An 11,369-nucleotide genomic window follows, 5' to 3' on the forward strand; every position below is an offset into this window, starting at 1 on the left:
AGGACATGAGCCGGCGCCCATATGGGACACCAGTGCCACAGGCAGTGGCTTCACCGGCTGCGCCACAATGCGGGACCAGGACATGGCAATCGTAACCACGAAGCTAAATGCCCATCACACGGACTGGGCTCTTGAGAGTTTTTTTACATTTTTATTTTCATTTTTTATTTAAAAGGTAGAGACAGATACTTTCCATCCTACTGGTTCACCACTCAAATGCCTGCAACAGCCTAGCTGGGCCAGGCTGAGACCAGGATCCTGGAACCCAATCCAGGTCTCCCGTGTGAGTGCGGGGACCTACTGCCTTCCAGGTTCTGCATCCGCAGGAAGTGGAATCAGGAGCAGAGACTCACACCGAGACTCTGGTGTGGGCTGCAGATGCCCCAAGGGATTTCTCTAAGTTTCTACTTGTTTACTTTTCACTTGAAAAGCAGAGAGAGATGTGAAGGTCCACAACAGCTGGGGCTGGGCCAGGCTGAAGCCAGGAGCCTGCAGCTCCATCCAGGTGTCCCCTGTGGGCGCAGGGCCCCAGCAGGTGTAGACGCCCACGGTGTGCACCAGCAGCAAGCTGCAGAGGGAGTGGAGCAGCCCCGAGAGCCGGCGCTCTGAGCCGGGACGCAGCTGTCCCAGACACCTGCCCCTGCACGGCTGTTATCACCAGGGGTACCGGGAGGGAAGGATCCGAACCCTACTTCAGGGTTTGGGACACGGCCCTAGTGTGAGGGCCCAGCCTCTGGAGCCACTGCCCTCAGGAGAGGGGCGGTCACGGAAACAGAGCAGGGACCACCACTCCGCTTCCCCCACCTCTCATCAGAGGCTGACCCTGCGCCCACCCCCCAGCCCTCGGACTTTGAACCTCAGAACCCAGAGCCGACACAGACCTGTCCGCTTCGGCAGGAGCCTGTCAGCTGTCTCGCTATGGCGATGACAAGCTGAGTAGCACGCCGGGTAGTTCTTGACAAAGAACCATTCAGAGACCAAGCTTGAGGACAGTAGGTGGCCAAGGCCAGAGCCCAGGGAGCAGCGGTGGAGGAGCCCCTCATTCCGAGGATGGCAGCTGTGTGGGCAGCAGGGCCGGGGCAGCCCGAGGAGGAGGAGGAGGGGCGGGGAGGGGCGGGCAGGGGCCCTCAGGCCAGGCAGACCCCCCACCGCCGCCCCGGGCCAGGACGAAGGGCACCGGGACACGGGCTCACCTGGCCCTGCACGGCTCACTGGCAGCCGACCTGGACGGTCACACGGACGGCACCCAGCTCTCACCGGCCCAGAGCCCCTGCCCACGGCCCAAGGGTGGACCAGTGACTTGGCCTGACATTGTGAGGTCACACTCCTCCCAGGGCAGGGCAGGAGGGACAGGCACCCCAGGAGGGGCTGGCCGCTGCCTCTCCCCACACAAGAGGAAAGCGGGACCCCGAGGCTGGGGAGCAGGCCTCGCGCCACACCGCCAGGTACCGGGCATCTGCTGGTGTAGAACAAACCATCCTGAACTCAGACGCACGAAACCGGCAACACGCATCCTCTCCCGGCTTCTGGGGCCAGTAGCTGGGCTGGGTGGACCAGCACGAGGCGCGGGCAGCTGCCATCAGGGCTCCAGGGGTGGCATCTGGAGGGGCAGCTGCCACCATGGCTCATTTTAGGCTGAGGGCTGGAGGCCTCCATTCCTGCCCGTGGGCCTCTCCTTCAGGGTGGTCTGTCTGCACGCCACCACTACCGCCCCCTAGCCCCTAGTGATGGGGGGAGGGGGCAAGGGGAGACACACAGCACACACCCGTGCCCCAAACCAGTGTCTCTTGTACCCAACCCCGGGAGGCTATGCCGTCCCTTCTAAAATTGCCTTGCGTCACAGAGAATGCCCCATCCTGCTGGAATGTGGGAGGGGCCTACACAGGGTTTGAATCCCAGGACTAGACATCGAGGGGAGGGGCTGGTTCCCACAGCTGGCCAAGCCCAGAGCCAGGACGCCACCCACAGCTAGGAGACAGAAGCAGACGGGCAGGCCCTGGGTCAGAAAGCCGGGCGGGCGGCTGCCCATGGCGGGTCTCCCACCTCGACCCACAGCTGCTCAGGGGGCTCTGGAGGTGGGCACACAGGCTGGGGGAGCAGAGAGCCGCGGACTCCAGCCTGCCCTCCCGCCTCTGCCCGAGGCCCTGGCCACGAGGCCTGGGCCCCCAGCGTGTCTGCGGCTGCGTGGGTGCGGGATGGACAGCCAAGGGAGCCAGTGTGTTTCCAGCCACCTGGGCAGACATGCTCCTGCGTCAGCTGTGCCGGGAGACACACGTGGGTGTGAGGGCGAGCAGCCCCGCCCTAGAGCAGGCTAATGCTAAAGGCCGGTCAGGGCGCCCGTGGCGGACAACCCCCAACACTGCCGAGAGGGGTGAGGGCAGGGAGCCGGTGTCTCCTCCAGGACTGGCTGTCGGCCCTGGGCCCGTCCACAGGGTAAGGTGGGCAGAGTATCGGCCTCCCCAGAGACCTCACACCCTCAGCTGCCCCTTGGTTGTGTGTCCAACCTAGAGCAAGGGGCACTGCGGCCACTCGTCAGCTGACCGAAGCACATGGGCCCAGGGGCCCGCATCCCATACGGGCGTCTGTTGCAGTGTCCGCCGCTCCACGTGCCGTCCAGCTCCCCGCTGTTGTACCTGGGAAGGCAGCAGAGGACGGCCCGAGTCCCCGGGCCCCTGCACCCACCCGGGAGCCCTCGGTGAAGCTCCTGGCTTCAGCCTGGCCCAGCCCTGGCCATTATGGCCTTTTGGGGACTGAACCAGCAGAGGGAAGATCTCTCCCCCACACCCCAGTTTCTCTGCAGCACAGACACACAGCATAGCCAGGATGAACCAGTGGCCCTGACCCACTCACCGAGGTCCCTGAGAGATGAAGGGGAGTCAGCCAGGGCTTGGCGGGACATGTGGTGACCGCCGGCCCCCGCTGCCCTCCAGGGGGAATGCGGCAGTCACAAAGCTGCTCCCACCTCCACACTACAGAACCAGAGTGCCAAAGCCCCGCTCCCAGCCTCCTGTCGTGGCCAGGCCCGGGTCAGGGAAGGAGTTGGCCCGCGTGTCGGATGGCAGGGCTCTGGGCACCTCCTGACACAGCTGACACAGAAGGGGCAATACCCCCGAGCAGAACGGCCAGTCTGGGAGTGCGCCCTCTGCAGGCAGGAAAGGGGGGCAGGCCACTTCGTTCCACCCACCATGGCCATCCCCAGTGGGGCCCACCCGCACTCCCCACCAACTCCAACCAGCTCCGAGCTGGGGCAGGCCTGAGGGAACGAGCGGGCATGGCACAAGGGCCGGCCGCGCTTCCAAGGTTTGGAGGGCAGAAGCCCCGCTCCCGGGCCTCCGCGGTACCCTCCCGACGCCAATCAGGATTGGTCCTCGGGAAGCCCCGCCCAGCCACAGTCCTTACCAGGCCAGCCCACGGTGGCCGCCCGACCTCACCGTGAGCACCGCGCAGTCTCCCAGCCCCTTCTGCCCGAATCGCCCCACGGCCCACGAGGCCCGGAGGACGGAAGAGTAAAAACAGCCGCGGGCAGGTCAGCTCCAGGACTCGAACCCTCCCACTTCGCTCAGCTCCGTGCGCCTCCAGGACGGGGCGTGTGATCTCGGGCTCGGCCGCCAGGGGGCACCCGCACCGCAGCGCTCCCTCCCACCCACGCGCAGGACTACACGGGCCGCGATGCTGGGAGCAAGCCAGGGCCTCCTCCGCACCCCACCCGATTCTCAAGCCGGTGACTCAGGACACCTGGCGCCACCTTCCCCTGGGCCCGTCATGGACGCACTGACATCCACAACCAGGGGACACAAGCTCCTGGACTCCGGGTCGCTGGCCCAGGGTGCAGCAGGGCGGTGCCGGGGCGGGGGAGGGGCAGTCTCATTTCCGGAAGAGGGTGGTGGGGATGGTTGCACAAGTGTTACTCAGCGACACTGACCCATACACTGAAAAACGACCAAAATGGCAAATTTTGTTATATATATTTTATCACAATTTTTAAAAATGGACTGCCAGTTTTCTCCTGAACTGCAAATCAAATCCAGACGCCCAGCACAGGTCCAGAGCCCTGCCCATGCCTGGCCCGGCTGACCCCTCTCCGTGCCCTGCAGCGGAAGGAGGTATGTGGTGGCACCAGGTGGAACGGGGCAGGCGGGCGGGACCCCAGCGTCTGGCAGGAGTCGGCCTGGGGGCCGTTCCCTGCCACCTTCCACGGCGTGGCACCTGCACCTCAGGTCCAGAGCCCAGGGGCATGCTGCTCACGGGGGGGCACGCAGGCTGAGACCCCGACCACAGGTGCCCCATGCCCGGGGGCCCTCCCTCAGGCCCCAGCAGCCAGGCCCTGCCTGACTGGTTCTCCCCAGGCTGCTGTCCACTTTTATGGCTGTGGCCTGGACAGCCGCAGGGCAGGGAGATGTGTCCACCCCTCCTGCGCCGAGCACTGTGTGGCCCACTCAGGACTCTGTGTGGAGGACGCTCCCAGCCCTCAGGGTCTGGCCCCGTCACAGCCGTCCACTGAGACAGGAGGTGCCCAGGCCTTCCGTGTGAAGAGGCGAGGCTGGGCGAGCCACAGGGCGCAGCGCGGGGTGCAGTGGAGAGGAGACATCAGAGAATGGAATCTTGGTTACCCACGGGGGAAAGGTGGTGGGACGGAGCCCTGGCCCCCGCACCCAGAACTGGGCTCCGGGCCTCCCCTCTGCCGCCGTCAGCTCAGGCGCCAGAGGGCAGCTGCCTCCGTCCACACTCCCTGTCCACCCCCAGCTGTGCGCCGCGACCCCACCCCCTCCCGGGAGCCTGTGGACGGGCTGGATTCCAGCCACCCCTGCACCTGCAGACCCCTCCAGGAGGGCCTCAGGGCCACAGCAAGCAGCAGCTGAGACAAGGAGGGCCCCGCAGGGTGCTGGTCTCCAAGCCCCCGCCAGGGTGGCCGCACAAGAGGGCGCCTTCCCCGCACGCCGGCCCTCCTCTCCCGCCGACCTCCTCGGTCACGGCCCGGCTTCCTCTGCCTGCCACACCAGCTCGCCCGCGATGTAGGTGGCCTGCACGTGGAGGGCATCGTCCAGCACCACGAAGTCTGGGGAGAGCCAGGTGGTCAGGAGGGGCGGGGCTCCCCACCCCCGACCCCTCACAGGCCGGCAGGGCCCCTGGAACCGGCGCCTGGCCCCGTGCCCGCCCCACACCGGGCCGCACCTGCATCCGCACCGAAGTCCAGGCTCCCCTTGCTCTTCTCCAGGCCGAGCAGCTGGGCGGGGTGCAGGGACGCAGCCTCCAGGGCGGACTCCACACCGCAGCCTGCTCCAAGCACAGCGGCCGTGAGCCCGGCCCGCGCGCCTCGCGCAGCCAGCGGGTTAGCCAGCGCCCCTCTGAGCCCTCTGCTCGAGCCCCGTGGTCACTCCAGCTCCGCCGGGCCCACAGGGAGCGACGCCTCCGCCCCGCCACGTCGACCACGTCAACAAGCAAGACCACGTCAGCCTCAGCCGTCTCCCGTCCACCCGCTCACACCACCACTGGGCTCGGGTAAGCCACCTCACCTCCCACCCGGCACAGTGGCCGCCAGAGACCCCGGCCAGGCCTCCAGGGTGCCGGGGCTTCACTGTCCTCTCAGCCGAGAGCGCTCTATGGGCAGGGCCCTGGCCACACTCCCCCCGCACAGGCAGACGCCTGTAGGGTGCAGCTTCCCCCGGTCTCAGCTTCTGCCCCACACCCGCTCACGCGCACGCCTCTCACTGACCCGTGGCCTGCAGGAAGTGCCGGACACACGCGTCCATGGGAGCTATGCTGCCACTCAGTGTCGTGGTCCCTGGAGAGCAGAAAGGCCAAGTGCTGGAGGGATGTGGGCCACCGGGGGTGCTGGCAGGGGCTGGGCGGCTTCCCTCCTGCGAGGGGCCTGGGGCCTCTGTCACCCACTCACCTGCCACGTAGGCCGTCAGCCCGTCCACTTCAACCTCCTGCTGCCCTAGTGTGTGACGGCCATTGCCCAGGCCCAGGGCAGGGACGGCGTCGGTGACCAGCACCAGTCCTGGGGGAGGAGGGGCTTCAGGACCTGGCCAGCCCAGGCCTCCCTTCTGCCCAGCCCGCCAGGCAGCTCACCCTGGGGATGGGCCCGGTGGGCAACTCGCAGGGCAGCAGGGTTGGTGTGGGTGCCATCGGCAATCATCCCGTAGAAGATGCTGCGGCCAGGCGGCAGCTGGTCACTGGTCAGGAGCCCCACGATCCCGGGGTCTCTGTGATGGAACTGGCAGGGCCACGAGAGGGAGTGGCTGAGCGGCAGCGGGACCCGGCCCCAGCCCTGCCCAGGGCGGGGTGACACTCACGGGCAGCATGGCGTTGAAGAGGTGCGTGATGAAGGTGGCCCCGCTCCGCACGGCTTCCTCTGCTGCCCGCAGGTTGGCCACCGAGTGCCCTGTGTAGGGGGGACTGGGCTCAGACCCCGCACCTGTCCTGGGAGCCAGAGGCAGACACCCCCCCCAGCCCGGGAGACCCGCTCACCTAGGGACACGCAGATGCCACGGGCCGTCAGCGCCTGGATGACCTCACGGCTGCGGCCCAGCTCAGGGGCCAGTGTCACGATGCGGACGTTGTCCAGGGACCCGTAGGTGGCCAGCACATCGTGGAAGCCGTCAGCCTCAAAGGAGCGCAGGTGGGCCTCGGGGTGCGCACCCCGCTTCTCCCGGCTGATGAATGGGCCCTCCAGGTGCACCCCTGGGGGAGGGGAGCGAGGGTGGTTCCGGCAGGCACCCCCACTGCGCAACCTCGCCCTGGCCCTGGTGCCCGCCCTCCCTCCCCAACTGGGCATCTGGGGCAGGGCGGGGGCCTCCCGGGGGGGGGGAGTCAGCCACTCACCGAGGACCCCTGCCCCATGGGGACCACCACTCTTCACGGGGATCTGAGGAAGGACCTGGGGGGAACCAGCTGTTAAAGCCCCGCCCCCACAGCCCAGTGCCCAGAGGTCAGGACGCAGCCACCAGCAGAGGCCCCAGGCGGAGCGCAGGCCGCAGGGCCCAGTACCCAGCCCAGCCCCCCGGCTGCCTCTCAGCTGTTAGAAGATAATGGAGACCCCCTCACAGTAAGGGAAGCAGATCTCTCGGAGGCTTCCAGACTTGTTGTCTGCAACAGGAAGAGACGACAGAAGGGGCACCGATGACCTCCCCTGAGGCCAGGAGGGGACACTGATGACCTCCCCTGAGGCCAGGAGCGGGGACACTAGATGACCTCCCCTGAGGCCAGAAGCGGGGGCACCAATGACCTCCCCTGAGGCCAGGATAGGGGACATTGGATGACCTCCCCTGAGGCCAGGAGCGGGGGCACTGATGACCTCCCCTGAGGCCAGGAGCGGAGGCACCAATGACCTCCCGAGACCAGGATAGCGGACATTGGATGACCTCCCCTGAGGCCAGGAGCGGGGACACTAGATGACCTCTTCTAAGGCCAGGAGCGGGGGCACCGATGACCTCTCCTGAGGCCAGGATAGCGGACATTGGATGACCTCCCCTGAGGCCAGGAGCGGGGGCACTGAGGTGGCCCCATCTGGGCAGCAGCTTGAAGCCACAGGGCCCAGGCCACGCAGGACGCCTGCAGGCGGCGCTCTCGGCACAGCTGGACAGGGCTCAGCACACGGGGCAGCCCACGCGTGGCGGGAGCCATGGGCAGGGGGAGGCCAAATGACCCAGCCACACTGTCACGCCCACCACAAACTCGAGGAAGGGGATTAAGAGATTCAGAGGACGACGAAAGGCCGTCACACTCGGGGCAGGACACAGGGCGCCGGGAGCCCCGGAGGAGACGGCCTCGTGCTGGCACAAAGCGGGGTGCTGCAGCTTCTCCAGCCGCTCCAGCAGAGCAGCTGGGCCCCTGCAGCCCCCTCCCCAGGGCTGTGCCCGCCCTGCACAGCAGGGGGCTCTCCCAGCAGGGGGCCGCCCCGCCTCTTCCCCTGCTGGAGGCGGATCTGAGCGGCCCAAGGGGCCGGCTGCTGCGGGGGTCCGGCAGCCTGTGCTCGGAGCACAGCACCAAGTTTCCCGGGAGCGTGGAAGCTTCCAGAGAAAATAGCTTGCAGCCAGCAGACACAGGGACGCGGCAGCACGGCCGCCCTCCGGGCAGGAAGAGCCCTGCCTTCCACGAAGCAGGACGACGCTAGGAGAAAGGAGCCGGGCCCCCATCCCACGCTGCAGACCCCTCCCCAGGCCTGGCTGCTGCACTTCCAACCTGCTCCCTGCGGATGCACCGCCCGAGTGCCTGGCCCCTGCACCCGTGAGGCACCTGGAAGGAGTCCCTGGTTCCCGGGCCTGGCCTGCCCCTGCCTGCCTACTGCAGTCATTTGGGGAGTGAACCAGCAGATGGAAGCCGTGTCTGTCTCTCCTCCTCTCTCTGTCCCTCCACCTTTAAAAATAAACAAACTGAGGAAAGGGAAAGAATGAGAAGGAACAAGCAGGTGCACACACGCTCAGGCGTAAGGGAGCACCTCCCGCACACGGGCACCAGGGCGAAAACCCAGGGGGAACGGAGGCCAGCGCGAGGCACCGAGGCAGAGGAGCAGCTGAGCGCCGGTGCGGGGCCCCGCGACGGCCACGGGATCCCAGGATTCCACGCGCGCAGAGACCGGGTACGAGAGCCTCAGAAAAGGAATTCAAGAAGAGCCACGATGCTGAACTGGAGGCCGGCTTCCCAACAGCCAGGCAAGCGGGTCAACAGCCCCAGTCCCTGAGCCTCAGGACTCGGGGACACGGGACAGACCCCAAGCTTCCAGAGGGAGGAAAGAGGCCCCCACAGACGGCCGGGGGTCACCTGCCTTCCGACTGCTCAGCAACCTTGGAAATGAGAAGACAACGCCACGTGGCCTGGAGAAGTCTCCTGGGGCAGAACTCCGACCCAGCCACATCCGGGACCCAGGTCCACACCTTCAGATCCCTGCCACCTCCCGCGAGCGAACAACCCCAGAATGAGGGCAGAAGCCGGCAAGCAGCAGGCACAGGAGCTCGGAGCCAGGAGCCCAGGCCGAGCGCGCGTCAGACAGCCTGGCCCTGGAGGGCACCGCAGGCGGCACCACCCGGCATGCATGAGCCGAGTGCTCTGAGCAAAGAGCGTTCCCTCCGCGTTCGGCAGGGACTCAGGTGTGCAGACGTGAGAGCTGGGGGCTCCTGCATGGGCCCCGGGGGCTGACTCATCAGAACCACAGGGAGGGGTCCGGGAAGCAGGAAACCGTCCCCAGCTTCCTGGCATGGAGCACAGGCCGCCCTCAACCAACATCTCCGCTGAGCGCACAGCCCCAAGGGCAGCGGGCAGGCAGATGCCGTGTCAGCTCAGCCATGGATGACCCCGGCCACAGCCAAGTTCACCAAAGAGTTAAAGAAAAGAAAGGCCGCATCTTCAAGACTGGAGCTCTAAAGGGGAAACCAGAACACCAAGTGCAGAGAAGGGGGGAGGGCGAGGCACACGCAGGGCAGGGGAGCAGCTGCTGAGGTCAAAGTGCAGGGGCTGCCGGCCCGCGGGGTGCCTGGCCCGGCTGCAGCTCCCAACAGAGCAGGAAGCAAAGGACAACGTGATAAGATCTGCCTCCCAGACCCAGAAAAGGGCCAGATCCTCCGGCCAGGGAGCAGCGGGAGTCCACGCGCCCTGCGCAGGCCCAGAGGAGGGCGGGTGTGTGATGGGGGGAGGAAGCCCAAAGGGGGCCTCTGGCCTCAGGGCCGCTGCTGGGATTCCATTTTCCCTTCCAAGGCGTCCCTGCCTCCCAAGCTCCCGACAGCTCTGCCAGGTCCGTGCACCGGCACGGGTGCTGGGGGAAGGCTCACGCTCCACCTGCCCGGGGAGAACAGCCGCAGTCAGCGCCAGCGGGGCGAGATCAGCAGAGGGAGGCGGCGTGGGGGCGGCCAGGGCAGGCCCAGGCCTTCCAGCCAGAGCTGGGGGCGCAGGAGTGCAGGCCTGGAATGCGCCCGGGGAGACAGGCAGGAGGGGAATGCAGCCGGGTGGGGGCAGGGCACCCGTCCCAGGAGGGCCTCCGGCAGGACCCAGGAAGGGGAGCTGGGTGCTGGGTTGGAGTTCTCTGTGGCGGCACAGCTGGGCCTTGACCCGCCCAGGCTGAATGCGGCCTCTGTTCTACAGCACCCAGGGGGCTGCACCGGCCCAGCGCCGTCCCTGGCCCTGCTCTAGGTTTGAGGAAGCCTGGGCTCAGGCAGGAAGAAGGCTGTGCCCAGTCTCCGGGCCCCCTGCTGCGTCCACACACCCAGGAAGGGACAGGCCGGCGGAGCAGCCAGTCCCCGGTCCTGCAGCAGATCCAGCACCTCAGCCCGCTAAACCTCCCCCCCCCCCCCGGCTGTGCTGTGGGTGCCCAGGCCACCCACAAAGCCCCAACAAAGAGGCCCTGCCCAGGAACCCTGGGTGAGCACGAGTGGGAAGCCGGGGAGTGGCCCTTTCTGGGAGGCTCATTCCACTGAGTCACAATTCCCAAACAGGCTGGGGAAGAGGGGCCCCACCAGGCCTCCCGCTGTGGCAATCACGAAGGCCGTGGGCTGAGGGTGGGGCTGGGGCAGAGGAGGGCGCTCAGACGGCACAGGTGGGGCCGGGAGACCTGCAAGGGCGCGGGCAGGTGAGGCGGGATCCAGGCCCCCCGACCGTGCCCCCCGGGGGGCGCAGAGCAGACTGACCACGAGGGGGCTGGCGGGCTCCTTCCCGCAGGCCGGGAGCCTGGCCTCACCTTGTGATAGACCTCTGGTGGAGAGGTGACCAGGGTGGGGCAGAAGGAGGTGACGCCGTGCGACAGGATCCTCCGGGCCACCAGGGAGACCCCTGAACCCACGTCCTCCGTGGCCTGGGAGAAATCAACACCAAATCCACCTACGGCCACAGAAAGGAAGGGGTCGCACGGGGCTCACGGCTGCCCGCCCGCGCCCCGGCGCCCGCCCCGCCCCGCCCCGCCCGGGCCGCACCGTTAATCTGCACGTCGATGAAGCCCGGCGCCAGGATGCGGCCTCCGCAGTCCCGCTGCTCGTCCGCCACGCGCCGCTCCTCAAAGAACAGCTTCTCGGGGTCCAGGATGCGGCCCCCGCGCACCCACAGGTCCTCCCTGCGGAGCGGGACCGAGCGGCGGGCGCTGGCACCGCCGTCCGCCCCGCGGCCCGCCCGCGGCCCGCCCCCGGCAGGGCCCCCACGCCCACCTGAGCAGCGCCCCGCCGCGCAGGATGCGGCAGTTGGTGAACTGGAGCACCGGAGCCCGCGCCGCGCCCTGCCCGCCGCGCATGGTGAGCCGCTAGACGCCGGCGAGCGGGCGGCGCCGAGCCCCGCGGCCGCCGCTCCCCGGCCGCGCCACGTGACCCTCAGCTGACGGCGCCGCGTCACGTGACCGCCGCGCGCACGTGACCCGGCGGCCCACGTGACCGCCGCCGCGCCGTGACGCG

At 67.8% G+C, this 11,369-nt stretch overlaps 1 protein-coding gene across 3 annotated transcripts; it reads right to left on the reverse strand.

Annotated features, from left to right (window-relative positions):
- Positions 1-3,953: 3,953 nt before the first annotated feature.
- On the reverse strand, positions 3,954-11,301 carry AMDHD2 (amidohydrolase domain containing 2). Of its 3 annotated transcripts, XM_002723504.6 has the most exons (11): positions 11,130-11,297; positions 10,902-11,038; positions 10,670-10,809; positions 6,826-6,880; positions 6,472-6,684; positions 6,297-6,385; positions 6,073-6,217; positions 5,894-6,001; positions 5,714-5,782; positions 5,173-5,274; positions 3,954-5,056 (listed from the first exon to the last, which is right to left on the reverse strand). In XM_002723504.6, exons 1-11 carry the CDS (start codon positions 11,210-11,212, stop codon positions 4,968-4,970), a joined length of 1,230 nt encoding a protein of 409 aa, XP_002723550.4. In that variant the 5' UTR covers positions 11,213-11,297; the 3' UTR covers positions 3,954-4,967. The 3 variants fall into 3 exon arrangements, with proteins under 3 accessions (XP_002723550.4, XP_051692187.3, XP_008250215.4); XM_051836227.3 differs by lacking the exon at positions 6,826-6,880 and having other exon boundaries at positions 10,670-10,783; positions 11,130-11,301; XM_008251993.5 differs by having other exon boundaries at positions 5,714-6,001; positions 11,130-11,300.
- Positions 11,302-11,369: the final 68 nt, after the last annotated feature.

Source organism: Oryctolagus cuniculus, chromosome 19, assembly GCF_051225735.1.
Source record: "Oryctolagus cuniculus isolate XC-2025 breed Fujian yellow rabbit chromosome 19, ASM5122573v1, whole genome shotgun sequence".
Classification (NCBI taxonomy): domain Eukaryota; kingdom Metazoa; phylum Chordata; class Mammalia; order Lagomorpha; family Leporidae; genus Oryctolagus; species Oryctolagus cuniculus.

What these genes read in the sequence shown, in the direction of transcription:
- AMDHD2 (XM_008251993.5), bottom strand. Translation starts at nt 11,212, where the DNA reads ATGCGCGGCGGGCAGGGCGCGGCGCGGGCTCCGGTGCTCCAGTTCACC. An exon ending in CGCGGCGGGGCGCTGCTCAG is followed by an intron (nt 11,039 to 11,129) that starts GTGGGCGTGGGG and finishes CCCGCTCCGCAG; the next exon opens with GGAGGACCTGTGGGTGCGCG. An exon ending in GCACTTCCTGCAGGCCACGG is followed by an intron (nt 5,275 to 5,713) that starts GTCAGTGAGAGG and finishes TGCTTGGAGCAG; the next exon opens with GCTGCGGTGTGGAGTCCGCC.